This window comes from Macaca thibetana, chromosome 1 (assembly GCF_024542745.1).
Source record: "Macaca thibetana thibetana isolate TM-01 chromosome 1, ASM2454274v1, whole genome shotgun sequence".
Lineage (NCBI taxonomy): Eukaryota > Metazoa > Chordata > Mammalia > Primates > Cercopithecidae > Macaca > Macaca thibetana.
This window is the reverse complement of record NC_065578.1, coordinates 88,369,959-88,397,760: the sequence shown is the minus strand read 5'-3', so window position 1 is coordinate 88,397,760 and position 27,802 is coordinate 88,369,959. Positions and strand designations below refer to the sequence as shown.

At 38.4% G+C, this 27,802-nt stretch overlaps 1 protein-coding gene across 2 annotated transcripts; it reads left to right on the top strand.

The window, feature by feature from the left end:
• Positions 1–80: 80 nt before the first annotated feature.
• GBP2 (guanylate binding protein 2) lies at positions 81–27,128 on the top strand. Of its 2 annotated transcripts, XM_050806521.1 has the most exons (11): positions 81–358; positions 4,258–4,464; positions 4,982–5,109; positions 5,957–6,066; positions 8,489–8,685; positions 9,028–9,270; positions 11,963–12,243; positions 13,858–14,070; positions 24,889–24,991; positions 25,285–25,478; positions 26,904–27,128. In XM_050806521.1, exons 2-11 carry the CDS (start codon positions 4,275–4,277, stop codon positions 27,018–27,020), a joined length of 1,776 nt encoding a protein of 591 aa, XP_050662478.1. In that variant the 5' UTR covers positions 81–358; positions 4,258–4,274; the 3' UTR covers positions 27,021–27,128. The 2 variants fall into 2 exon arrangements, with proteins under 2 accessions (XP_050662478.1, XP_050662487.1); XM_050806530.1 differs by lacking the exons at positions 81–358; positions 4,258–4,464 and having other exon boundaries at positions 5,025–5,109; positions 5,805–6,066.
• Positions 27,129–27,802: the final 674 nt, after the last annotated feature.

The window sequence follows — 27,802 nt, the reverse complement described above, 5'->3', positions numbered from 1 at the left end:
CCAATAATAAAATGGGAAATTCCTGGTTGAGAAATCATGACAAACCTTCTTACTAGCACAGCTGTCAACAATTCTTTTCACGGTGAATGAGTCACTGCTTTAGTTGATACTTTCAGTTTCATATTAGCCCATTTCTTTGCAGAGGTTACCTCTTTTCCTTGTCTCCCTTCAGGTCTCTGAAGAAAACCTGGGAAGTCCCAGGACATCGGAGGGGTAAAGTAAAAGTCCACAGTTACTGTGAGAGAAAAAAGAGGGAGAAAGCAGTGCAGCCAAACTCAGAAGAAAAGAGAGGAGGAAAAGAATTCGACTTTCACATTGAAACAACCTTCTTTCCAACGCTAAAGGATCTCTGATCCGGGTAAGACTGGGGCAGGGATGGGAAAATATTTACCAGGGTTCATCAGTTTTATCTAAACTGACCATTGCCACAATAGGCCGCAGCTGAGCCAGCTGTGGGACATAAGTCCACATAAAATCCTGGCCCTATCAAGTGGCTGCAGGTTCCTTAGTGCCCTCTGCTCCTGCTGTGAAATAGGCTCCAGCAGAGGTGGAGCCTACATAGAGAGACAGGAATGTTTTTAAATTGTTCTTTCTTTCTTGACACCATCTTAAACTAACTTTATCATTATTAGCATCTGCTTAATAAAGTTAGGGCTCCATCACATTCATTATTGCCACTTTTATGGCTCTAGGTAAATGCAGGTAGGCAACTCGGGATCTGCAAAGAGAGGGAACAAGTTATCATAATTAGGGAGCTTATACAATCTTTGTGCAGCTACTTTTCTGAGTCAGTCGTTGATTGATTTCCATTTTAAGGTGGTATACATCATGCTATAAAATGAAACAGAAGTCTTGCCAGAAGTCTCTATGGGCCATTGCTGTAAGATAAAACGAGTCCTGATCACAGAAAAATAAATAGCTTTTTTGCCATTGTCCCCTGAAGAGAGGGGAAACAGATAATGAGATATAAGCCTTCATCAGAGCAAGTCAGAAGTAATCAACTCCATGTTATAAACAAAGCACTCTTTATTATAGAAGAAGGAAAGCTGTAATGCTTACGGTCTATGATGGCACATTAAAGAAATTATAAATTTTATATCATGATCATTTTAAGTAACAGGGATTAAGATATTCAAGGCAAAAACACAAATTAAGATTTACTACAGGAAGGCTTGTCGCTCATTTTAAATTTACAAAATTGTCAAATTACCAAGGCTTGGTTAAACAGGCTTTTCCTACAATTGTGTATATACTGCTTTACATGAAACAGAAGTCAGAAAAAAACAAGCCCTGGTTCATCAGAGAATGTTTCCTGATGCTGGCCTCATTACCTGAAATAATTGAAAGCAATATGCAAACTGATATACATGCAAGTAATAAAGAATCAATCTTAAAACACAGGTTAAAATCTGGTAACATAATTGAGTAAAAAATCAACAGATTTTCGACATGTTAGATTTGAGATATCAAGCTCGAGTGAATAACAGGTGAATGCTGATTCACAGCAAATATTAAGAACCTGTGATGTCCTGCTGTAGCTCAAAGGGCTTCCTGTATAGTGACAGGAAGAAGCCATTGGGTAACCTGAGTCCCACAATCTGACCAAACCCTGTCCACAGAGGGGCTTGGAAGAAATCAGGAGCAAGGCTGGGTTAGAATGGTATCTGTGTTTCAAAGTGTGGAGATATGTATGACACAGGATTCCCCAGGTAAAGGTTCCTATTACTGTGTACGTGAGCTCAGCGAGCTCAGCTTTGCTCAGTCCAAAGATCTAAATGTGAAAGTGAAAAGTTTCCAAAGAAAATTTTGTAATTAATTCAGAAAATGTGACATATCTAGAAAAAAATTCTTTTTCTGAACAATGAGATACAAGATGATCTAGTGGGAATTCAACCTTTGTACCTCCTTCTGGAGAGGAACTTGGCAATATCAACAAAATACAATGCTCTTACCTTTTGACCCAGAAATCTCACTTATAGGACACTATCCTAAAGTTACTCCTATAGCAATATAAAAATACACACTCACAAAGTTAGCAGAGGTTTTCATTGTAGCACTGTTTGTAATTGCTAAATATTAGAAACAATCTAAATGTCTACACCTAAAAGAATAGTTGAATAAATTGTGGTATGTCCACATAAATGGAGTAGATGCCTGTGAAAAGAATTGAGAAATCTTCCTATGAACTGATATGAAGAGATTCCCATATTTCTATATGATGTGATCTTTATGTTAGAAAATGTGAATAAGAAAATATACATGTCTGTGCTCATTAATGAAAAGAATGTCCAAGAAAGGTAAACTAGAAACTAACAAGATTGGATATCTATGGAGGATAAGTGGGCATGAAGTGGAAAGAATAGAAAGACAGCTGGAATGGGATGAAGGAAAGTGACACTTCTCTGACTACAGCTTGTTGTAAAGCTCTGACTTTCAGCACTATGATATTTCGTATACTCAAAATAAATACATACTTAAAATCAACCAACAAATGAACCTAACTAGTTTACAAATAAATAATTTAACCGCACCAAAGAGAACAGAGAAAGAAAAGGTAGTCTAAGAAACTTTGGAATACAGTGTTTTGACTGTATGTGTAAGACCAAAGACAAGAAGAACTGTTAACTAATAATGCACTCTAGTTAGCAAATTTATCGTTCGAAGACTTATATGAGTTAGCAACTTTAAAACCAATTATATGTACTAGAATTGAGCAAATAACTGAATTTATTATGTATAATGACATACTCAGAGAAAATGTTTTAAAAACAAGGGGAAAGCATGAATACATTTTGTTTTGTTGAACTGGAATTAGAAATATCAGAAGAAACTCAAGCTTATATATAGAAATGGAAAGATGAGAAATAAATGTAGATGTGTGTTTTCATGTGCCAGTATACAAACAGGTTTCTTAACTTTCCCCCTGAGAGGGCCTAGAAGTAATGACTACACCTAGTGTGATAATCTTGGTATCTATGTACCATTATCCAATGAAAGCAACCAGAGCCCTTGGGAGAAATGGTTGATTCTAAGGCTGAATCAGAAACAATATTAGATAAGCCTGGCATATATTGTAATGCCAGAAGGGAAGAAGCACTGAAAATATGATGGAAGCATGTCCAAAGAACCTGGGCTCTAGCTTGAAGGAGCTCTCAGTGAACTAATCTGGGACGAGTTGAGCAACGAGATAAATAGCGATAGTAAAGTGTTACCCATAATGATAAAATAAACATCTATAGGTCTACACTGATACAACTAAATGATTAAATAAGTAAATAATATAAATAGAGGAGAAAGGGAAGTTCTTGCTCACATTAGAACTCTAATAAATGTAGAAGGAATGATGAGAATAGAAAATTACCTTTAGTCAAACATCACAGTAAGTTATAAGCAAGAATTATCAATGGATGCTAAAAATCGTGACTGAAAAAATTATGAAAGTATGATGAAACTTTATTTGCATAGACTTCCAACTGTCTCTCCAAATGGTACTTTTTAGTGACAAAATGGTACATAATACTTTGTGGTAGAGAAATCTGGCAGAGAACACCTTAACCAAGTGATCAAAGTTAAGGTCACAGCACCAGAAAAAGTCATGTCAACATCATGAATCCCTTAATACAAGACACTGAAAATGGCAGAACATCACTTCTGTGACATTTGCAAAAAAAAATGCCTAACTTCAATCAACGAGGAAACATCAAAAAACCCAAACTGAGGGATATTCTACAAAATCATAGGCCAGTCAACTTCTAAAATGTCAAGGACATGAAAGACAAGGAAAGAATAAGGAACCATCAAAGATTCAAGGAAAATACAGAAACATAATGACTAAATGCAATGAGGAATCCTGGACTGGATCATGGAGCAGAAAGACATTAGTGGGAAACTGGTGGAATGTGAATAAGGAGTGTAGATTAGTTATCATTGTATCAATGAGATTAGTTATCATTGTATCAATGTTAAAATCCTTGTTCTATGGTTATGTAAAATTTTAACATTAGGGGAAATGATATATGGGAACTTTCCATACCCGTTGTACATCTTTTCTGTAAGTCTATTTCAAAATAAAGTTATTTTTAAAGAAAGCCAGTGGACCAATTTGTAAGACAGACTTAAAGAGAAACCGGGCTTTAAAAAATGTATATGAAAAAAAGTTCAAGCCTAGAAAACAAAAATTTAATCCATATTGTAAAGTTCAGTATAGCTAGCCACCTAAAAATTGCTTTCCATTTCATCTTTTTCCTTGCACACAAGGGAACAACACCCTGGACATGGCTCCAGAGATCAATTTGCCGGGCCCAGTGAGCCTCATTGATAACACTAAAGGGCAGCTGGTGGTGAATCCAGAAGCTCTGAAGATCCTATCTGCAATTACGCAGCCTGTGGTGGTGGTGGCAATTGTGGGCCTCTATCGCACAGGAAAATCCTACCTGATGAACAAGCTGGCTGGGAAGAAAAACGGTGAGTGACACCAGGAAAGCTCTAAGCCCCTTCTGTCCATACACACTGAGAACATCCAGCCTAGGGATGTGAGAATAGAAAGTTAGAGACGAGAATGAATGTTGAAAGCTAACTTGCAGTCCGTTAATGGGCTCTTTACACTGAATTTGGAGGATTACAGTCAACTGACTCTTTCTTCCCACTTTACTTTTATTCTATACTTAAGAGTATAAGTGTCCCTTTCTGGAAGGAATACAATGTTAATAAAGAAAATTAACTTCTATAATAATGACTTATAAAACATTTATTAAAGTTCTCATGTAGTGACAGCAAGCTTTCAATGAACTTTAAGAAAAAATGAATGTTTCAGTGTGTATTAGATATCTAATTTTCCTATTTCCAGGATTGTAATTAAGATTCATGCCAGTTGTATTTTCTTTTATCTCTTTTAACTTCAATTATGTTAACTATTATCTCAATTTCCAGAAACACCTACTAAGTAATCGCTTTTCCCTTTTATCCTCTCCTTCTTTTGCAGGCTTCTCTCTGGGCTCCACAGTGAGGTCTCACACCAAGGGAATCTGGATGTGGTGTGTGCCTCATCCCAAGAAGCCAGAACACACCCTAGTTCTGCTCGACACTGAGGGCCTGGGAGATATAGAGAAGGTAAAAAAAATAAATATTTTAAAAATTTCACTTAGGTCGATTAAAATCTACATAAACCAGGTCAGGTCAATAACCCTCTTTGCACTATCACTCCTACTCCTGGATTTAGGACTCTAGTTAATTACATTAATATATTATTTTTTAAATTTATGTGGTATAAGCATTCAGAGTGCACAGTAAGTTCAGTTGATTAATTATGGGTAAACCTATGAAATAATGGCTAATGATGTTTTCAGTCATTTTCTTTCATATTATAGTAAAATGTTTTGGTGAGGCTGCTGAAGGTGTTTATAAACTTCAGTAGACATTTTACAAACATGTCTGACTTTTTACAGCGGGATCCCATAAAGGTAGTAAAAACGTTCACATCCACAGGAGCACCAGTAGAAAGAGAAGCAAAGTGTAAAATCTAATAACATCTTTGTTCATTAAGGATAATATATTACTACTCATAAATCTTAGACATAGAAAGTTCTTATTAGAGGAGCTTATTTTAACTACTGTGTAAAAAATGTCTTACCATGATGTGCCATGGAAATGGAATAGGGTCATAAACTAAGTTTAGGATACCAGTTTGAATTTTAGTAGCTGATCAAAATAGCTTCTGCTACCAAGTGCTCATGTGTTTCCCACTGACGCATACATTTATATATAATACCTTAAATTATACATCATAAATAAAATTTATTCTACAGGTGGAAAAAAAATACTACATAAGGAAGTGAGTTACCTAAGTTTTCACAACTAATGAGACACAGAACTGGAGTTCAGTCAGTCTTCAGCTATCTGAATTGATTATACATTCTTCTAGTCACTCCTCTGTGTGGCTTCTACAATGACTTAACAGGGTGACAATGAGAATGACTCCTGGATCTTCGCCCTGGCTGTCCTCCTGAGCAGCACCTTCGTGTACAATAGCATGGGAACCATCAACCAGCAGGCCATGGACCAACTGCAGTATCCTTTTTTGTGGTACAGAACAGCACTAAACCTAGAAAATAACAGCTTGATTTTTTCACCAAGTACAGAGGCAGACAGACAGGAACTGAAGAATTCATAAGTCCTCTCTTTAATAAATCTCATTATGCTGAACATCTCATTCTATCTCAATCTCCACCAGAACTTCAAGTGTTCCCAGTTACATGTATCCTTAGACACTCAGCCACCCAAGACTGTATATCTTCTATCTGACTTAATCTCCTATCCCTGTCCAAACCCTCAATGCCCTCTAGAATTCATTGTCTCACTTTTGTAACTCTCTATATTCTTATCATCTGCTCTAAGTGTTGCCTTCTGATACCTAGCTATACACTATAGATACTATTTCTCCTACAGACCTCTCCAGTGGTCTTATGTGATGACTATTTTTTATCCCATACCTTGCATATCGTAAGTGTAAGAGATGAGTTAGGTATCCTCCTTGTTCCATATTAGAGTTATGGACACTTTCTCATTCCTTTACCATTAAAAAGAGAATCTTTTTTGATACATATGCCCTCAGACAACACCACTATGCTTTGTTGCAATTATCTAGCAATGTCCCAATAAATACATCCTTCATTCATTAAAGATTTTAGCTCCTGGTGTCTTTTTAGAGAATAGCAACCAATAGACAACTATTTAACACCCTGGTGTACTCAGTTCCATCACCTTATTGGAACTCTCCACTCTTATTGTTATTCTCCACTCTCACACATTACTTAACCTAGTTCATTATCAATGACCTCACCATTTCCATTAGCTTAGTTTCAAGCATTATACTGAATTAGATTTCATCAAGATCACCTTCATATTCCTATACGTAATGCACAGTTCTCACCTCATTTGATCTTCCAATCCTCCATAAGCCTTTTTTTTTCTCTAGGAGAATTTCATAAATTTGATCCCTTCCACCTTTCTGAAATGCTTGTTTCACTTGGAATTGGTTCCTATTAGAATACCACAGTTTCCTAATTTTTCACCTTCCTAATTTTTCAGATTACTTTACTCCATACTCTTTCTCCTTTTAGCCTCTAAATATTATAACTGTCAAGTTCTTGTGCCTCTTTTCTTTTTCTACTTTCAGTCCCCAGATGATCACATCCAGCTTCAAGGCTTTCAGTAGCACCAATATGTTAATCACCATCAAATCTGTATTCCCAAGCATGAGCAAATTCAAACTTTTGTATCCAGCTTCTGATGCGACATCTCCATTCAGATGTGTAAGAGACATCTCGAGCCTAAAATATACAGAACAAAACTTAATTTTCCTGTCCAAAACAACTCCTTCCCAGTCTTTCCAATCACAATAAATTCCCACATCATTCACAGAAGTGCTCAGATCAAAAGCTTAGGAATCATCTTGGATGATTCCCTTTCTTATGTTTTGGAAATTATTAATCATCGAATTCCTTCAGCTCCACTATTAAAGTTATTTCTCTAGACTAGCCAATTCTCACTACTTTCTCCATGATAACTCTAAGTTTCCATGGCCTCTCGTCTTGGTTATCTTTTCAACTACCTAATTGTTTTTTGTTTCAGTTTTGTTTGTTTGCTTGTTTTATTTTGCATATGCACTTGACTCACAGATGCAATGCCAGCCAGTATGATTTTTAAAAATATCATACTATATCCTCTCTTCACTTAAAACCCACCAATGCGTTCCCATTAACTTTCTATTAAATTTCAAACTTCTTACTTTGGTTTACAGAGCTTGCACATCCCAACCTCTACTTATTTTAACCTTCTGCCCTACCACACTGGATTTCTTGATATATGTTTCACACACTCAGTGATTTCCTATCTAAGGGGCTTGCAGGGTCTGTGATCTCTGTCTGCAATGTTTCTCCAATGGATTTGTACATGACTGGTTTCTTCAATTCATTCAGATCATTGCTCAACTACAATGTCAGAGATAATTTACCTGGAAAACTACATAAACCAGCACCACATGCAGATACACACAGTTATTCTCTGCCTTCCTTATTGGCAGATTTGGGAGACACTAGAGTGTTAGATGAGTGTCTTTTGGTTGCTAGTTTCTAAAAATACACTAGGAGCTAGTTGCCCAGTTCATTTTCCTTCAAGACAATTGTTATCAATACCTGATAATTTATTATATTTTTGTTTACTGGTTCATTGTTTGTCTCCATGATTAGAATGTAAGCTCTCTAATGGTAGCATTGTCTCATTCATTACACCATTTTTAGTCCCTAGGACAGTGCTTGGTTCATAGTAGGTGCTCAATAAATGTTTGTGAGTGAATGACTTCTGTAAATAAATGTTTGTGAATGAATGAATGAGCTAATAAAAAGAAACCAAATTATTTTAGGTAAGCATTAGGATAAAATGTAGTATAAAAAGTGGCATTTTCTGTAGTTTTCTTAATTTAGCGTCTCAGCTATGTGACAGAGCTGACAGATCGAATCAAGGCAAACTCCTCACCTGGTAACAATTCTGTAGAAGACTCAGCTGACTTTGTGAGTTTTTTTCCAGCATTTGTGTGGACTCTCAGAGATTTCACCTTGGAACTGGAAGTAGATGGAGAACCCATCACTGCCGATGACTACCTGGAGCTTTCACTAAAGCTAAGACAAGGTTAGTGGGTCTGATGGTTGGTTGGGTAATAAATAGAGAGAAAATAATATCAAAATAACCATTTATGTGTAGTGCTAAAAATTAAAATTTTGAACTGTATTTTCCTGACTGTTCTGCTAGAGGAAATGGAGACATTGCTTGACTATATCAGTTGGAATCAATTTTAAATTGCATTACCTACCTCTTCTTGGAGACTTTCCTTTCTCTACCCCTTTAATTTTTTATTTCTTCTTCCTAATTAATTTCCTCCTTACATAGGCTTTGTGAAAATTATAAAATTAAAAGATCATATTTGAAGTAATTAATGTGAAGTTTTACTACCTCTAATTTTCATTCCTGTAGGTACTGATAAAAAAAGTAAAAGCTTTAATGATCCTCGGTTGTGCATCCGAAAGTTCTTCCCCAACAGGAAGTGCTTCATCTTCGATTGGCCCGCTCAGAAGAAGTACCTTGCTCGCCTGGAGCAGCTAAAGGAGGAAGAGCTGAACCCTGATTTCATAGAACAAGTTGCAGAATTTTGTTCCTACATCCTCAGCCATTCCAATGTCAAGACTCTTTCAGGTGGCATTCCAGTCAATGGGCCTCGTGAGTCACTTTCTCTACCCACTTCCTACCTGGACTTTCTCCTTCTGCCCATTGTAGAGGATAAAATGGAAAGCATAAGGGTCACTTCTGACAAATGCATAGTCTATTGATGGCAAGGAAAATACACCATGAAAATCATAATATAAATTTTACATGAATACTAAAACTATAGTATCATCTCATATTCCTTGCAAGGAGAAAAAAAAGAAAAGAACTAGAATTGAATTCTGCTGTGGTAAACTTCTCCACCAGCTTCTCAGCTCCCTCTTTATCAAATAAACATCCAGAATATATATACTGAGCAACAAAGAAAAAAGCAAATACTGTATGTAAGTGAGACTTTGCTACTAATTGCAGTACAATTCTCTTGTTCAGCAATTCTAAAATATTTAGGGAATGTCTGTAATGTAATGTACCAACTACTGGGTATAATGATGGATAAAAGAAATGTGACTTTTATCCTCATTCCAGCATAATAGGAGCGAAAGATACTTTTGTAAAAAGTAAAAAAAAAAAAAAAAAAAGTATAATATAAATAGTGATTAACACAATGCATAAAAATAATAGGCTGCTATGAAAGAGTAAAGGGAGAGACAGGGAGATATAATTTAGAGTGTGAGAGAGTGCTCATCTGTGAAAGTCACATGTAAGATGAGAATTTAAAAATGATTGAGTTGGCAGGGCACTGTGGCTAATGCCTGTAGTCCCAGCACTTTGGGAGGCTGAGGTGGGTGAATCACTTTGAGCTCAGGTGTTTGAGACCAACCTGGGCAAAATGGTGAAACCCTGTCACCACTAAAACCACAAAAATTAATCAGGCATAGTGGCTCACACCTGTAATCCCAGCTACTCAGGTGGCTGAGTCTGAAGGATCACTTGAGCCTGGGAGGCAGAGGTTGCAGTGAGCTGAGACTGCACCACTGCACTCCATCCTGGGAGACAGAGTGAGACTCTGTCTCAAATACATATATACACTTTATATGTATATAAAATAAATGATTAAGAGCTAACCAAAGCACATAGAGGAATAACTTTACAACAAATAATGTAATGTGGAAATGCCCAGGGCAGGAAAGAACTTTACAACTTCAAGAAAATAGAACACAGGAGGCTCATGCCTGTAATCCCAGCACTTTGGGAGACCAAGGTGGGAGAATTCCTTGAGCCTGGGAGTTTACGACCAGCCTGGGCAAAATAGCAAGACTTCATCATTATGAAAACATTAAAAATCAGCCAAGTGCAGTGGTACTTGCCCGGAGTCCTGGCTACTCAGGAGGCTGAGGCAGGAGGGCCCAGTGTGAGCACAGGAGTTCAAGGCTATGGTTAGCTATGATCATGCCCTGCACTTCAGCTTGGGTGACAGGACAGAATTCCATCTCAATTTTTTTAATGAAAATAGAAGAAAGACAGGTGTTTGGAACAAGAGTAGACTGAATAAGAGTGGTGTCCTAATTGGAGAGGTATAAAGGGGTCAGGTCTTGAAAGGACTGGCAGAGGACTTTGAGGAGATTAGAGTTTGTCTAAGGTCTAGGGAAGATCTTGAAGAATTTTTGGCAGTGAGGTAAGGTTATCTAACTTATGTTTATACATATCTTTTGGAATATGTTGTAGATAATTTGTTGGAGTGGTGAAAGGGAGGGAATGAGAGATGGATGCTATTTCCAGTGGTTGAGCAATAAATGGACATTGGGTGAGTCTCAGATTATGGCAGTGAAAATGGTAAAAATTGACAAGATCCAAACATACTTTGGATATTAAATCCAAAAGACCCATTGATAGAGGGAATATGGATTTATGAGAGGAATAAGAAGGAAATGCCACGCCTGTCTCCAGAGTTTCAAGTTTAGCAATTGCTTGAATGGCTGTGTTATTTAGTGAGATAGTAGTATCAGGAGGAGAAATAGTTTTTCAGAGTGGATGAAGTTTTTACATTTAGATTATTTAATATTGAGTTTCTTCTGATTTATGCAGTAAGAGATATAAAATAGGCATTAAAAATAAGGTGCAAAACTTATTTTTAATCCAAAGCCTAAAAGAAATGTCAAAGCAGGAAACGAAATACACCAGCTATCCATACATATAGTACTTAAAACTACAGAGAGATGAGAAGGTACAGGATGGAGTCAAAAAGAATCAGCTCTTATTGTGTGACCAACCACTCCAGTTTGCCTAAGATGAGGTTTTCCTGGCATGTGAGACTGTCATTGCTACACCCAGCAAAGCCCTGGCAAACTCAATGAGTTGATTACCCTATCTGTAGTTCTGACGAGAGAATATCTAAGAAGACATGTTTACCTTAAGCCAGACAACAGACTAGTGGTCTGCACCACTAAAATTAATAAAAATAAAAAGGCTAAGTTTTCTCATTGACTTTCTTCATAAATTAGGAGTGAAGAGAGAAAGGGAATAAAGGGAGAGGTGAGAGAAAAGAAAGGTAAGAAAACACATTGACCTATTATCTCAGCCCCAAAATATCCTAACTTATTCATTTCAGTGTCTTCCTTTTAGGTGAAGGAAATAGGAAAGAGCAACTTCAATTCCCTCTGTGACTCGGGTTAACAAATTATTCCATTACTATTCTTTATCCAAAACTTATGTAAAACTATTATTTGTGAAACTCACTTGAAAAGCACGCAAAATACTCTGTCCCACCAACTGATAGTCACATTTTTTTAAAAATTCCCTTTTGCAGGTCTAGAGAGCCTGGTGCTGACCTATGTCAATGCCATCAGCAGTGGGGATCTGCCCTGCATGGAGAACGCAGTCCTGGCCTTGGCCCAGATAGAGAACTCAGCCGCAGTGGAAAAGGCTATTGCACACTATGAACAACAGATGGGCCAGAAGGTGCAGCTGCCCACGGAAACCCTCCAGGAGCTGCTGGACCTGCACAGGGACAGTGAGAGAGAGGCCATTGAAGTCTTCATGAAGAACTCTTTCAAGGATGTGGACCAAACGTTCCAGAGGAAATTAGGGGTATATTTGGTGTTCTAGGTCATGAGAGGCAGAAAAATATGGGCCCTTCTTGGGAAAATAATTCTTTCTAGACCCCAAAATAGTTACACTCAGTTATATGTACATATTTGAAATAATTATTAAAAGACTTAGACCTTTGGGAGGCCGAGACAGGCGGATCACGAGGTCAGGAGATCGAGACCATCCTGACTAACACGGTGAAACCCCATCTCTACTAAAAAATACAAAAAACTAGCCGGGCGAGGTGGCGGGCGCCTGTAGTCCCAGCTACTTGGGAGGCTGAGGCAGGAGAATGGCGTGAACCCGGGAGGCAGAGCTTGCAGTGAGCCGAGATCTGGCCACTGCACTCCAGCCTCGGTGACAGAGCAAGACTCCGTCTCAAAAAAAAAAAAAAAAAAAGACTTAGACTTTTAAAAAAATGATACCTAATTTTTTACAAAAATTTGCTTTTGTTAGTTTTTCCTATCTGGGTCCCATATTTTAAGAAAGTAAGTAGATTGTACAACTGCATTATTAAAGACTATTTTAACTTATTTTGTCCTTTTAAATTAAAAATTACATTGCCTTTATGTTCCCTGGTAATTATCAGTGGGGACTAAATTATTTTTAAATAACCCTAATAATTTGTTGTTTTGTTAAATGTGCGCCAATGGTAAAATATTCAGAAAGCCAAAAAAGAGAAATTAATTATATAAATTTTATTAGAGAAATTTTTTTAAATTTAAAACAGCTTTTAACATCTGCCTCATTCCAAGTGAACAGAGTATTTTTGCATGCAGAATCGCCACTTGACAAGTGGAAGTCCTTTCCCTAGCTAGGAAGGCGCCATCTTATAAATGATACATTGCTACATTCGGAGGTTCTGGTGAAGCTAGATAGCCGATGTCAGCAATTGTCACCCTTCCAACCTAAGGAGGAAAGAGAAAGCTTCATAGTTAAGTTATGTTGAGTGATTTAATGTAGATAAATGTGCTGTTCTATGAGACTTTATAAATACTGAAAATACCTACGGTACAATCTTCATTACTTTCATTAGCCCTATGTTGAGAAAATACACAAAAATATTCTCATATTAAAGAATGTACTAAATAATCATGTACTCCTTACTGAGCACTTCTAAAAAGTCCCTGGGCTTAATAGTTTACATCGCCTCATATAACCCTGAAGAGAAACCTATGTGATGGGTATTGCTCCTCTGCTATACAGACGAGGAATCCTCGGTTCACAAAGATTGAGTGTCACAAGCCACAGTGTAGTGGATCTGGGAACTCTAGGCAGGCTGCCTGACTCCAGTGTTTGTGCTCAGAACTATTCCTGAAATGAGAGACTTGGAAAGATAAAAGTTTCATGTGAAATGTGTATGTGCTTTGAGAATCATTCTCTGAAGCAGGAAAACTAGGAGAAAGGAGCTTTAGGAAATCACAAACAGAGAAGCAGATCAATTTCTGCAATAAGCACAACTTAGGGATATTCTAGGATCTAACAGCAAGGTGAGGAGCATGGCTCTATTTAGAGGCCACAATTTCTGCAGGAGAAGCATTTTCCAGTCTCTACATAGTTAACATCCTCCTCATGGCTTTATTGAAACATCTGTGCTGTTTTGTCACTTCACAGGCCCAGTTGGAAGCAAGGCAAGATGACTTTTGTAAGCAGAATTCCAAAGCATCATCAGATTGTTGCATGGCTTTACTTCAGGATATATTTGGCCCTTTAGAAGAAGATGTCAAGCAGGGAACATTTTCTAAACCAGGAGGTTACCGTCTCTTTATTCAGAAGCAGCAGGAGCTGAAGAAGAAGTACTACCAGGTGCCAAGGAAGGGGATACAGGTAAACTACACAGTGGGTACCATTTCTTGGAACTCGCTGAGGGGATGCTTTTAAAGCCTACTGGGAAGAAGGTAAATGGCACTGTGACTGGTGCCTACGGGCTCTGCCTTTCATTTTTCCATTTACTGATTCATTCAATAAGAGAGCCCACCATAATAGGAATTCCTCCTCAGAAGCACAGATGTAACCCTCAAAAAAGGTTTATTAAACTGATTCATTTATTTATTCATCTAGGCCTTCAACAATTATTTATTTTGACCTAACTGTATGCCAGGAACTTGTCAAGTTGCTGGAGATACAGCAGTTAAAAAAAGACCAATCTCTGTCAAAGTACACACAGGCAATTAGCAAATTATAGCTTATAAACAAATAATAATAACAGTTAACATTTATGTTGCACTTACTGTGTTCCAGGAGCTGTGCTGAGAGCCTAATTCATTTAATACTCAGAGGAATTCTATAAAATATGTATTACTAATATCCCAAATTTGTATTTTTTTTATTTTTTTACTTTTGTGGGTACATAGTAGGTGTATATACTGACGGGTACATGAGATGTTTTGATATAAGTATGAAATGCACAATAATCACATCATGGAAAATGAGGTATTTGTCGACTCAGGTATTTATCCTTTGTGTTACAAACAATCCAGTTATACTTTTTTAGTTATCTTAAAGTGTGCAATTAAATTATTGTTGACAAAAGGGTGACAAAAATTATTAGTCACCCTTTTGTGCCACCAAGTTTTATGCTATCAAGTATGTTGTGCTATACTTGATTTTATTCATTCTTTCTACTTGTTTTTACCTGTTAACCATTCCCACCTCCCTCCCCACACCATCCCACTACCCCTCTCAGTCTCTGACAACCATCCTTCTACTCTCTATCTTCATGAATTCAATTGTTTTGATTTTCAAATCCTACAAATAAGTGAGAACATGAGATGGTTTTCTTTCTGTGCCTGGCTTATTTCATTTAGCATAATGACCTCCAGTTCCATGTTCTTGCAAATAACAGGATCTTATTTTTGTTTATCAGTTCTAATAGTTTTTTTGGTGTGGAATCTTTAGATTTTTCCAAATATAAGATATCATCTGCAATAAAGAATAGTTTGTCTTCTTTATTTCCAATTTGGATGCCCTTTATTTCTTTCTCTTTACTGATTGCTCTCGCTAGTACTTCCAATAGTGTGGCAAATAACAGTAGTAAATGTGGGCATCTTTGATGTATTCCAGATGTTAGAGGAAAGTATTTTTGTTATTCTTCCCATTCAGTGTGATAACAGCTGTGAGATTGTCATATATGGAATTTATTATGTTGAGGTATGTTCCACCTATACCCAGTTTTTTAAATGTTTTATTAATGAAAGGATATTGAATTTTATCAAATGCTTTTTCAGCATCAATTGAAATGATCATATGGTTTTTGTCCATTCTGTTGATAGAATTTAACACATTGATTGATTTGCATATGTTGAGCACCCCAGGGATGAATCCCACTTGGTCATGATGAGTGATCCTTTTAATGTATTGTTGAATTTGGTTTGCTAGTACTTTACTGAGGATTTTTGCATCAATTTTCATTAGAGACATTGTAGAGTTTTAAAAATTATTTCATTTCAATAGGTTTTTGGGGAACAGGTTACATGAATAAGTTCTTTAGTGGTGATTTCTGAGATTTTGGTGTACACTATACCCAACGTGTAGTCTTTTATCCCTCGCCCCCCTCCCACCCTTTCCCACAAGTCCCCAAAGTCCATTGTATCATTCTTATGCCTTTGTGGCCTCATATAATAGCTTATCTCCAATTTATGTGTTAGAACATAGGATGTTTGGTTTTCCATTCCTGAGTTACTTCACTTAGAATAATAGTCTCCAATTCTATCCAGGTTGCTATGGATGTCATTGCTTTTTTTCCTTTTTATGGCTGAGTAGTATTCCATAGTGTGTGTATGTGTGTGTATTATATGTTTTATATATATACAAAACAATTTTTTATCCACTCATTAATTGATGGGCGTTTGGGCTCATTCCACATTTTTACAATTGTGAATCATGCTGCTATAAACATGCATGTGTGTGCAAGTATCTTTTTTGTGTAATGACTTATTTTCCTCTGGGTAGATACCCAGTGGTGGGATTGCTGGATCAAATGGTAATTCTACTTTTAGTTATTTAAGATTTGTCTTTGTCTGGTTTTGGTATCAGGGTAATACTGTCTTCATAGAATGAGTTTGGAAGTCTTCTCTCCTCTATTTTTCAGAATGATTTGAGTAGGATTGATATTAGTTCTTCTTTATATGTTTGGTAGAAATCAGCAGTGAAGCCATCAGGTTCTGTGCTTTTTCTGTACTGGAAAACGTTTTGTTATGATGTCAGTATTGTTACTTGTTAGTGGTCTGTTCAGGTTTTGAATTTCTTCAAGATTCAATCTTGGTAGAGTGTATGTTGCTAGAAATGTATCCATTTATTCTAGATTTTCCAATTTATTGGAATATAGTTGCTCATTGTAATTACTAGTGATGCTTTGAGTTTTTTTGGTGTCAGTCGTAATGTCTTCTTTTTCATCTCTGATTTTTATTGGGACTTCTCTCTTCTTTTATTAGTCTGGCTAAAAGTTTGTCAATTTTGTCTAACTTTTTGAAAGAACCAAAACACTTTTCAAAAAACTTTTGTTTCATTGATGTTCTGTATTGTTTTTTAATTTCAATTTCATTTATTTCTGCTCTGATCTTTATTATTTATTTTCTTCTACTAACTTTGGGTTTGATTTGCTCTTGCTTTTCTAGTTATTTAAGATGCATTATTAGCTTGTTTACTTGAAGTTTTTCTTTTTTATGTTGGCAATTATAGTCACAATCTTCCTCTTAGTACTCCTTTTGCTATATTCTATAAGTTTAGGTATGTCGAATTTCCATTAGCATTTGTTTTAGGACATTTTTCAATTTTCTTCTTAATTTCTTCATTTACCCACTGGTTGTTCTGGAACATATGGTTTAATTTCCATGTGCTTGTATACTTTTCAAAATTCCACTTATTATTGATTTCTAGTTTTATTTCATTGTGGTCAGAGAAGATGCTTGATATCATTTCAGTTTTTCTGAATGTTATAAGACTTGTTTTATGACCTAACATATGGGATATCCTTGAGAATCATCCATGTGCTGAGGAAAAGAATGTGTATTCTGCAGCCACTAGATGAAATGTTCTGTAAATATCTAGTAGGTCCATTTGGTCTATAGTGCGGATTAAATTCAATGTTTTCTTGTTGATTTTATATTTGGAAGATCTATCCAATATTGAAAGTGGGATGTTGAAGTCTCCAGGTATTATTGTATTGGAGTCTCTTTCCTTAGCTCTAATGATATTTCCTTTACATATCTGGGTCCTGCAGTATTGGGTGCACATATATTTAAATTTGTCATATCTTCATTCTGAATTGACCTTTCTATCATTATACAGTGACCTTCTTTGTCTCTTCTTATGGTTTTTGTCCCGTAATCTATTTTGTCTAAGTATGACTGAATACTCCTGCTACTTTTGGTTTCCATTGGCATAGAATATCTTTTTCCATTCCTTTATTTTCAGTCTATGTATGTCTTTGTAGGTGAGGTAGGCAACAAATCATTGGATCTTTGTTTTTTTTAATCCATTCAGCCAGTCTGTGTCTTTTGATTGGAGAGTTTAGTCTATTTACATTCAACATTACTATTGATAAGTAATGTTTTGTTATTTGTTTTCTGGTTGTTTTGTGGTCTTCTCCTCCTTGTTTTATTCCTTCCTGTCTTCCTTTTAGTGAAATTGATTTTCTCTGCTGATGTGATTTAGTTTCTTGCTTTTTGTTTTTTGTGTATCTGTTGTATGTGTTTTGGTTTGAGGTCACCAGGAGGCTTGCAAATACCATCTTATAGCTCATTTTTTTAAGCTGATAACAAGTTAACACTATTTGCATAAACAGACAAACAAGCAAAAAATGAATTAAAATTCTACACTTTAACTTCATACTCCCACTTTGCAACTTTGTTTTCTATTTATATTTTATTGTATTGTGTATGTTTTAAAAGGTATATTAATTATTAATTTTGATTGGTTTATCCCTTAGTTTTTTTACTCAAGATAAAAGGAATTTACATGCCACAGTTACAGTGTTATATTATTATGTGTTTTTCTGTATACTTACTATTATCAGTGAGTCTTGACTTTCAGATGTTTTCTTATTGCTTGTTAATGTCCTTTTCTTATGACTGAAGTACTCCCTTTTGCATTTCTTGTAGGACAGGTCTGGTGTCAATGAAATCACTCAGCTTTCATTTCTGTAGGAAAGTCTTTATTTCTCCTTCTTGTTTGAAGCATATTTTCACCTGCTATACCATTCTAGGGTAAAAGGATTTTTTCCTTCAGCACTTGAAATATGTCATGCCACTCTGTCCTGGCCTGTAAATTTTCCACTGAAAACTCTGTTGCCAAACATATTAGAGTTCCATTGTATGTTATTTGTCCCTTTTCTCTTCTACTTTTAGGATCCTTTCTTTATCCTTGACCTTTGGGTGTTTTATTATTAAATGCCTTGAGGTTAAACCCTTCTTTGGATTAAATCTACTTTATATTCTATATCCTTCTTGTACTTGGATATTGATGTTTTTCTCTAGATTTGAGAAATTCTCTGTTATTATTCCTTTGAATAACTTTCTACCTTTATCTCTTTCTCTACCTTCTCTTCAAGGTCAATAACTCGTAGATTAGTCCTTTCAAGGCTATTGTCTAGATCCTATAGGTGTGCTTCATTTTTTTATTATTTTTCTTTTGTATCCTCTAAAAATAGCCTGCCTTCAAGTTCACTAATTCTTTCTTCTGCTTGATGAATTCTGCTATTAAAAGACTGATGCATTCTTCACTATACCAATTGCATTTTTCAGCTCTAGAATTTCTACCTTGGTTCTTTTAAACTATTTCAATCTGTTTTTTAAATTTATCTGATAGAATTATGAATTTCTTCTCTGTGTTATCTTGAATTTCTTTGAGTTTTCTCAAAACAACTGATATGGTTTGACTGTATCCCCACCCAAATCTCATCTTGAATTGTAACCCATATTCCCCTGTGTTGTGGGAGGGAACTGGTGGGAGATAATTGAATCATGGGGGCAGTTTCCCCCCATACTGTTCTTGTGGTCAGGAATAAGTCTCACAAGATCTGATAGTTTTATAAGGAAAAACCCTTCTGCTTGGCTCTCATTCTCCCTTGTCTGCCACCATGTAAGACGTGTCTTTCACTTTCTGGCATGATTATGAGGCCTCCCCAGCCACATGAAACCATGAGTCCATTACATTTACTTTATAAATTACCCAGTCTTAGGTATGTCTTTATCAGCAGTGTGAAAAGAGACTAATACAGTAAATTGGTATCAGTAGAGTGGGGCACTGCTGTGAAGATACCCAAAAATGTGGAAGCAACTTTAGAACTGGGTAACAGGCAGAGGTTCGAACAGTTTGAAGGCTCAGAAGAAGACAGGAAAATGTGGGAAAGTTTGGAACTTCCTAGAGACTTGTTAAATGACTTTGACCAAAATGCTGACAGTGAAATCCAGGCTGAGGCAGTCTCAGATTGAGATGAGGAACTCATTGGGAACTGGAGCAAAGGTGACTTTTGTTATGCTTTACCAAAGAGACTGGCAGCATTTTGTCCCTGCCCCAGAGATTTGTGGAATTTTGAACTTGAGAGAGGTGATTTAGAGTATCTGATGGAAGAAATTTCTAAGCATCAAAGCATTTAAGAGGTGACTTGGGTACTGTTGAAAGCATTCTATTTTTAAAAAAGAAGCAGAGCATAGAAGTTTAGAAAATTTGCAGTCTGACAATGCAATAGAAAAGAAAAACTCATTTTCTGAGGAGAAATTCAAGCCAGCTGCAGAAATTTGCATAAGTACAAGGAGCTGAATGTTAATCACCAAGGCAATGGGGAAAATGTCTCCAGGGAATGTCCGAGGTCTTCATGGCAGCCTCTCCCATCACAAGCCAAGTGGCCTAGGAGGGAAAAATGGTTTTGTGGGCCAGGCCCATGGCCTCTCTGCTATGTGCAGTCTAGGGACTTGGTGCCCTGTGTCCCAGCCACTCCAGCCGTGGCTAAAAGGGGCCAAGGTACAGTTCCAGCCATGGCTTCAGAGGGTACAAGCCCCAAGCCTTGGCAGCTTCCACATGGTGTTGAGCCTGCGAGTGCACAGAAGTCAAGAATTGAGGTTTGGGAATCTCCACCTCTATTTCAGAGGAAGTGTGAAAATGGCTGGATGTCAAGGAAGAAGTTTGTTGCAGGGGTGGGCCCCACATGGAGAACTTCTGCTAGGGCAGTGCAGAAGGGAGATGTGGGGTTGAAGCCCCGACACAGAGGCCCCACTGGTGCACTGCCTAGTGGAGCTGTGAGAAGAGGGCCACCATCCTCCAGACCCCGGAATGGTAGATCCACCAACAACTTGCATTATTTGCCTGGAAGAGCTGCACACACTCAATGCCATTCCATGAAATCAGCCAGGAAGGGGCTATACCCCACAAAGCCACAGAGGCGGAGCTCCCCAAGACCGTGGGAATCTGCCTCTTTCATCAGTGTGAAATGGATATGAGACATAGAGTCAAAGGAGATCATTTTGGAACTTTAAGATTTGACTGCGTTGCTGGATTTTGGACTTGGATGGGGCCTTTAGGCTCTTTGTTTTGGCCAATTTCTGCCTTTTGGAAGGGGTATATTTATCCAATGCCTATAACTCCCATTGTATCTACAAAGTGGTTAACTTGGTTTTGATTTGACAGGCTCATAGGCAGAAGGGACTTGCCTTGTCTCAGATGAGACTTTGGACTGTGGACTTTAAAGTTAATGCTGAAATGAGTTAAGGCTTTGGGGGACTGTTGGGAAGGCATGATTGGCTTTGAAATGTGAGGACATGAGATTTGGGAGGGACCAGGGGCAGAATGACATGGTTTGGCTGTTTCTGCAACCGAATCTTATCTTCAGTTATAGCTCCCATAATTCCTATGTGCTGTGGGAGGGATCTGGTGGGAGGGACCAGGGGCAGAGTGATATGGTTTGGCAGTGTCCCCACCCAAATCTCATCTTGAATTGTAGCTCCCATAATTCTCATGTGCTGTGGGAGGGACCTGGTGGGAGATCATTAAATCATAGGGGTAGTTTTCCCCATACTGTTCTTGTGGTAGTGAATAAGTCTCATGAGACCTGATGGTTTTATAAAGGGGGAAGCCCCTTTCACTTGGCTCTCATTCTCCCTTGTCTGCCACCATGTAAGACATGCCTTTCACCTTCTACCATGATTATGAGACCTCCCCAGCCACATGGAACTGTGAATCCAATAAACCTCTTTTCCTTTATAAATTACCTACATCTTTTTCAGTGTGAGAATGGACTAATACAACAACTATTTTGAATTCTCTGCCTGAAAGGTGACATATCTGTCTCTCCAGAATTTGTCCCTGATGCCTTATGTAGTCCATTTGGAGAGGTCATGTTCCTGGATGGTCTTGATACTTGTTCATCTGTGTCTGGTCATTGAAGAGTTAGGTATTTATTGTAATCTTCACAGTCTGTGCTTATTTGTACCTGTCCTTTGGGGAAGGCTTTCCGGATATTCAAAAGGACTTAGGTATCATGATCTAAGCTGTATCTGCTATGGGGGCGCCCCAAGTCCAGTAATACTGTGATTCTTACAGACTCCTAGAGGTACTGCCTTGATGGTCTTGGGCAAGATCCAGAATTTTCTGGTGTACTAGGCAGAGTCTTGTTCTCTTCTCTTACTTTCTCCCGAACAAATGAAGTCTTTCTCTCTCTGTTCTGAGCCAAATGGAGCTCGGTGTGAAGTGACACAGGCACCCCTGTGGCCACCACAACTAGCACTGTGCTAGGTCAGACCTGAAGCCAGCACAACACTGGGTCCTTCCTGAGGCCTGCTATCGTAACTCCCTGACTACCACTTACATTCACTCAAGAACCTGCGACTCTACAATCGGCAGTGGCAAAGCCAGCCAGGCCTGTGTCCTTCCCTTCAGGGCAGTGAGTTTCCTCAGGCCCCTGGCATGTCCAGAGATGTCCGGAGATGTCATCTGGACCAAGGACTACAGTCAAAAACCTTAGAAATCTACCTGGTGTCCTATTGTACTGCAGCTGAGCTGGCACTCAAGCCACAAGACACAGTCCTTGCCACTCTTCCCTCTCCTTTCCAAAGGCAGCGCAGAGCCTCACCCCATGGCCACAGCCACCACAGGCCCATGGAGAGTACTGTCAGACTACCACCAATATTGTCTTAAGACCCAAGGGCTTTTTCATCAGCTTGTGGTAAATACTGCCTGGCCTGGGACTCTCCCTTCAGAACAGAGGGCTCCTGTCTGGCTCAGAGCAGGTCCAGAAATACCATCCAAGATTAAAGTCCTGGAATCAGGTACCCTGAGAGCCTGCCTAGTGCTCTATCCCCCATGCAGATGAGCTGCTACCTAAAGTGCAAACACTGCCCCCCGTACTTTTCCCTCTACTTTTCTGAAGCAGGAGGAGTCTCGCCCCATAGCCACTATGGCTGAGAATGTGCTTCAGTCTCACCTGAAGCAGCAAGTCTCAGAGTCTCTCTCAAGGCCCTCAACATATTACCTGGGTATTGCTGCTGGTTATTCAGGGTGCAAAGGCTCTTCAATTAGCAGGTGATGGATCCTGCCAGGGCTGGATCCTTCTCTTCAAAGTAGCAGATTACCCTTGGCCTAGGGTGTGTCTAGAAATGTCATCCAGGAGGGCCTGGAACGGGGTCCTTGTGACTCCAACTGACACCCTGTCCTGCTGTGGCTGAGCTGGTATGCAAGATGCAAGACAAAGTCCCTCCCACTCTTCTCTTTCCTCTCCTCCAGAGGAAGGAAAGGTTCTCTTTTGGAGCCAAAAGCTTTGCAGCCCGGGGTCAGGGAAGTGCAAGGACTTACCAATATCACACAAATAATGAATGATACAGCTTGGATGCAAGTGCAGGTAGCAGAATCTATTCTCTTAGCAATTCTTCTATGCTTTTAGCAATTCTTCTATGCTGGTACACTCAGGTTACATCAGTTAGAATTAGCTTTGGCTATATGTTACTCAAAATGAAAAACAACAGTGGCTTTAAAAGGTAGAAGTTTCTTTCTTTCTTGTATATATGTGAGAAATCAGGAAGAGAGAGCTGAATGCTGCTATGATGACTTCACATTCATCTAGATCCCTTGTTCTGCTTCAGCCCCTTAGCGTATGGCCTCGATCTTCAAGGTCAATTTCTGCTCTAAGATGGCTCATAGAAATTCAGCCTTTGGTTCCACATTATAGATGGGGTAAAAGAGGAAAAACAAAAGAGTAAAAGGGTCAACTTTCTTTAAAGAGATTTTCAAGATGTACTATATAATACTTCTGAGTATATGTTATTGGCCAGAATTTAGTCTGGCCATATGGGCACCTCAGCTATAAGGGAGGTTGAGTAGAAAAGAGAGTATTGGCCTGGTGCGGTGGCTCACACCTATATTCCCAGCACTTCGGGAGGCCGAGGTGGGTAGATCACCTGAGGTCAGGAGTTCAAGACCAGCCTGGCCAACATGGTGAAACCCCGTCTCTACTTAAAAAATACAAAAATTAGCCAGGCATGGTGGTGCACACCTGTAATTCCAGCTACTCAGGAGGCTGAGGCAGGAGAATCACTTGAACCCGGAAGGCAGAAGTTACAATGAGCCATGATCACGCCATTGCGCTCCAGCCCAGGTGACAGAGCGAGACTCCGTCTCAAAAAGAATAAAAAGAGAAAAAGAAAAGAAAAGACAGTATTTTATCACGACCTGCCCAGCTGGAAAAAAAAAAAAATCACAGTCTGTTACAAAGTACACAGAGGAGAACAGAAATTTAGAACGACTCTAGCAGTCCCTGTCACAGTGACAAAAAACATTCTGAAGAAAAAGCAGGATACAGGTATAGAAGAGGAAGGAAAAGTGCACCAATTTTATATATATGTTCTTACTGAAGGCCTCTCAGATGAGGTCAAGTTTCAGCAGAATCTTCAAAGAAGTTAAAGAGTGAGCCAAATGGACTCTAGGAAAAAAGAACTTTCAATAACAGAAATGATCCAGATAAATAAATTGGCTTGTGTCCTAGGAATAGCAAGAAAGCTAATGTGCTGCCTGGTGGTGAACCAAGGAGCGACTGGTGACAGATACGTTCAGAGGAGTGGTCAGATACCAGAAGCCAGACAGGGGAGTATGTTGAAGTCCAGTGAAAGAAGTTTGAAACATTTTTTGATGAACTAGAAAGTTAATAGAGGGCTTTGAGTATACGAATGGTAAGATTTTTCTTTAAATAATATAGCAAATCTCTGGCTGCTCTGAGGAGAACGGACTGTAGAGAAAAAAGAGTGGAAGCAGAGAGACCAGATACTTTAACAATTGTCCAGGCTGGAGGTGATGCTGTCTTGGACTAGGGTGTTTGGATGAAGCAGGTGACAAGTGATGGGTTCTGGCTGTATTTTGAAGCTAAAGCTAACATAATTTGCAGATGATTGTTTACAGGATATGTGAGACAAGAAAGATATCCGGGATACAGTTAGATGAACAGAGTTATTAATTACTAAAATTGGGGTCATTGGGAAGGAATAGGTTTGAAGGGAGATCCAGAGTTGCATTTCAGACCTACTAAATCTGAAATACTATTGGAATTATAAAGTGAATTGTTACATGAGTGCTAAAATTAAATTGAATTAACAGATGTATTGCAGGGTTTTGCTCTGACCCATCATCACTCTTTCTTCATTCTACCTCTCTCTGTATAACCAGGCCGAAGAGGTGCTGAAAAAATACTTGGAGTCCAAGGAGGATGTGGCTGACGCACTTCTACAGACGGACCAGTCACTCTCAGAAAAGGAAAAAGCGATTGAAGGTGAGAACAGCTGAAAACACTCTACATGGTTGGAAAGCCCTCAAAATGTTAGTTAGCAATATTGGTCCACCTGAAATTATTATTGTAGAGAAAGAATGGCAAGTATCATTCATAGTTTTATGAGAGTTTTCTTAACTAATCTGTATGATCATTGGTTTTCTGGTTACCCAGGGCAAAATTACAAGAAGTTTTATCAATGATGTAAGGATAAGACAAACAAAAAAGAGGGAAAGGAAAAGGGAACACCTACAATTGAATATTCATATTTTTTTCTGTTTATTTTTCTTCCACAGTGGAACGTATAAAGGCTGAATCTGCAGAAGCTGCAAAGAAAATGTTGGAGGAAATACAAAAGAAGAATGAGCAGATGATGGAACAGAAAGAGAAGAGTTATCAGGAACATGTGAAACAATTGACTGAGAAGATGGAGAGGGACAGGGCCCAGTTAATGGCAGAGCAAGAGAAGACCCTCGCTCTTAAACTTCAGGTATTCAATAGCATCATCTCAATTTTCTCTTCCAGTGCCCCCTATTGAAAACGAAGTGTAAAGCTGAGAACCTAATGCCTCCCAAAAAACTTTCTAGCCCAGACACTACTACGTTTTTCATTCCCTAACTGTTTTTATGCCAGTCATCTCTGGTTAGTAAAGACTGTTTACTTGCAGGCTACAATCACATGGAATTCTTTATTATGCTATCACCAACAAACATTGCTAGGCACTGCACAAGTATTTTACATTATGTGATCAAATTTTCCTCTAATGGCAGAGGAACTATTAGTTTCTCATTTGCTAAATGAAGTAATTATAATTTCACGAGCAATAAGTAACTTTTCTGCATCAGAGTACCTGGAGAAATATCTAGCCCGTCTTTCCTACTGAGAGGGATCCATAGGGATTTTGTTTCTGTCATGCCTGCTATGACTTTATGTCTGGAAGCACTGTTATGAGTACAAAGATTCCCTAACCAGGTCAGGTGCAGTGGCTCACACCTGTAATCCTAGCACTTAGGGAGGCTGAGGGGGGCAGATCACCTCAGCTCGGGAGTTCAAGACCAGCCTGACCAACATGGAGAAACCCCATCTCTATTAAAAATACAAAATTAGCTGGGCATGGTGGCGCCTGCCTGTAATCCCAGCTACGCAGGAGGCTGAGGCAGGAGAATCGCTTGAACCCGGGAGACGGAGGCTGCAGTGAGCTGAGATGGCGCCATTGCACTCCAGCTTGGGCAACAAGAGTGAAATTCCATCTCAAAAGAAAAAGAAAGAAAGAAAGATTCCCTAACCATCTACCACTTAAGCACACTGGTTAAGTGCTGATGGTGCCAATTCTTTCTTCTTCTCTGGGCTCTTTTCCACATTTATGTTTGCCCAGAAATACCCTATGGGCCACTGTAAGCCCTGATCTCCTCAGTTTATTTCTGTTACCTCTGAATTTTGGAGACTGGTACTAAATTCCATGATCAAACACTTGCCCTACTCTTGAGTTATGTAGTAACCTACCAATTGGAAATCACCTATCTTTCATACCTTCCTAGATATATATGTAAGAGTCCATACTGTATAGATCAGAAATGAACAACAACAACAAAAAAGAACAAGAGAAAGTTATGGTTTTTCCAAAAGACTGTGTTGCATGTGTGTGAAGGGTGAAGGGACCAAGGAATGAAATGCTGGGTCACTAATATTTTAGAAACTGTAGGACAGCAACATTTTTGAAGCTAAAAATTCATAGAAAAATTATTGCAGATATAGGAGACTCAGAAGAGAGTGATAGAATGAAAATTAAGGGAAGAAAGCATTTCAAAAGCAAGTGTCAAAAATTCTTGAAGGATCAATATAAGTACCAAAAGGGAAACTAATTTGGTGGAAATGTGTTAAGCTGGATAGACTTAGTCTCCACTTTCCCTTTTAGGAACAGGAACGCCTTCTCAAGGAGGGATTCAAGAATGAGAGCCAGAGGCTTCAGAAAGAGATACGGGATATCCAGATGAGAAGCAAATCACAGCAACCAATGTGTCACATACTCTAAAAGTACAAGGAACAAAATTTGCCTGTCCAGCTCCCTCTCCCCAAGAAACAAGTTGAATGAGCAACTTCAGAGTGTCAAACAACTGCCATTAAACTTAACTCAAAATCATGATGCATACATTTTTCTTGAACCATAAAGATTGCAAAGTAAAGGTTAAGTATGAGGTCAATGTTTTACCTACAGAGCAATTCAACTCATGCTTATTTATAGTACTAACTTTTAATATGATCTTTAACTAAATCCTATATTTGAAATCACACACAAGGACTCAAGAGAGATATTGTGTAACTTGGATGCATTTTCCAATGAGATATCAAGCAGTTTCTGTTCCAGGTAGATTTTTTTTCTCTCATAGGTACCACCCTTCTGTATATTCAGTCCCATGCTCTTATTCGGGGATTTACTATGGTCCTAGGATAGGGCTGAAGTGTGGTGAATATGATGAAAATCTGATGAGACCAAACAAGCCATGGGGCACAGTTGAGCATCACTCCTGCCAAGTGGTCTTTGTATGGCATGCTGGCTGCAAATAAAGGAGATCTGGGACACTTAACTAGGCTTTAAAGTACAGAGAGTGCACAGTTGTCATTTGGGTGGAGACTGCATGATCTGTGGGCACTGGCAGAGAAAGTGGTTGCCTCTGTGCAGAATTCATATATGAGTAGAGGCTCCACCTTCTCTGTCCATATAAACCCTGTAGGTAATTACTGCCCCATTCCCAAGCCACCTAGATCTCTCTTCTCCAGTTTCCCTTTCTTAGTCTTTTCCCTTTCCTGAAGTTA

Coding starts and splice junctions, on each gene's coding strand:
- GBP2 (XM_050806521.1), top strand. CDS start 4,275: ATGGCTCCAGAGATCAATTTGCCGGGCCCAGTGAGCCTCATTGATAAC. Junction 24,992..25,284: donor AAAGGAAAAAGCGATTGAAG/GTGAGAACAGCT, acceptor TTTCTTCCACAG/TGGAACGTATAAAGGCTGAA. Junction 25,479..26,903: donor CCCTCGCTCTTAAACTTCAG/GTATTCAATAGC, acceptor TTTCCCTTTTAG/GAACAGGAACGCCTTCTCAA.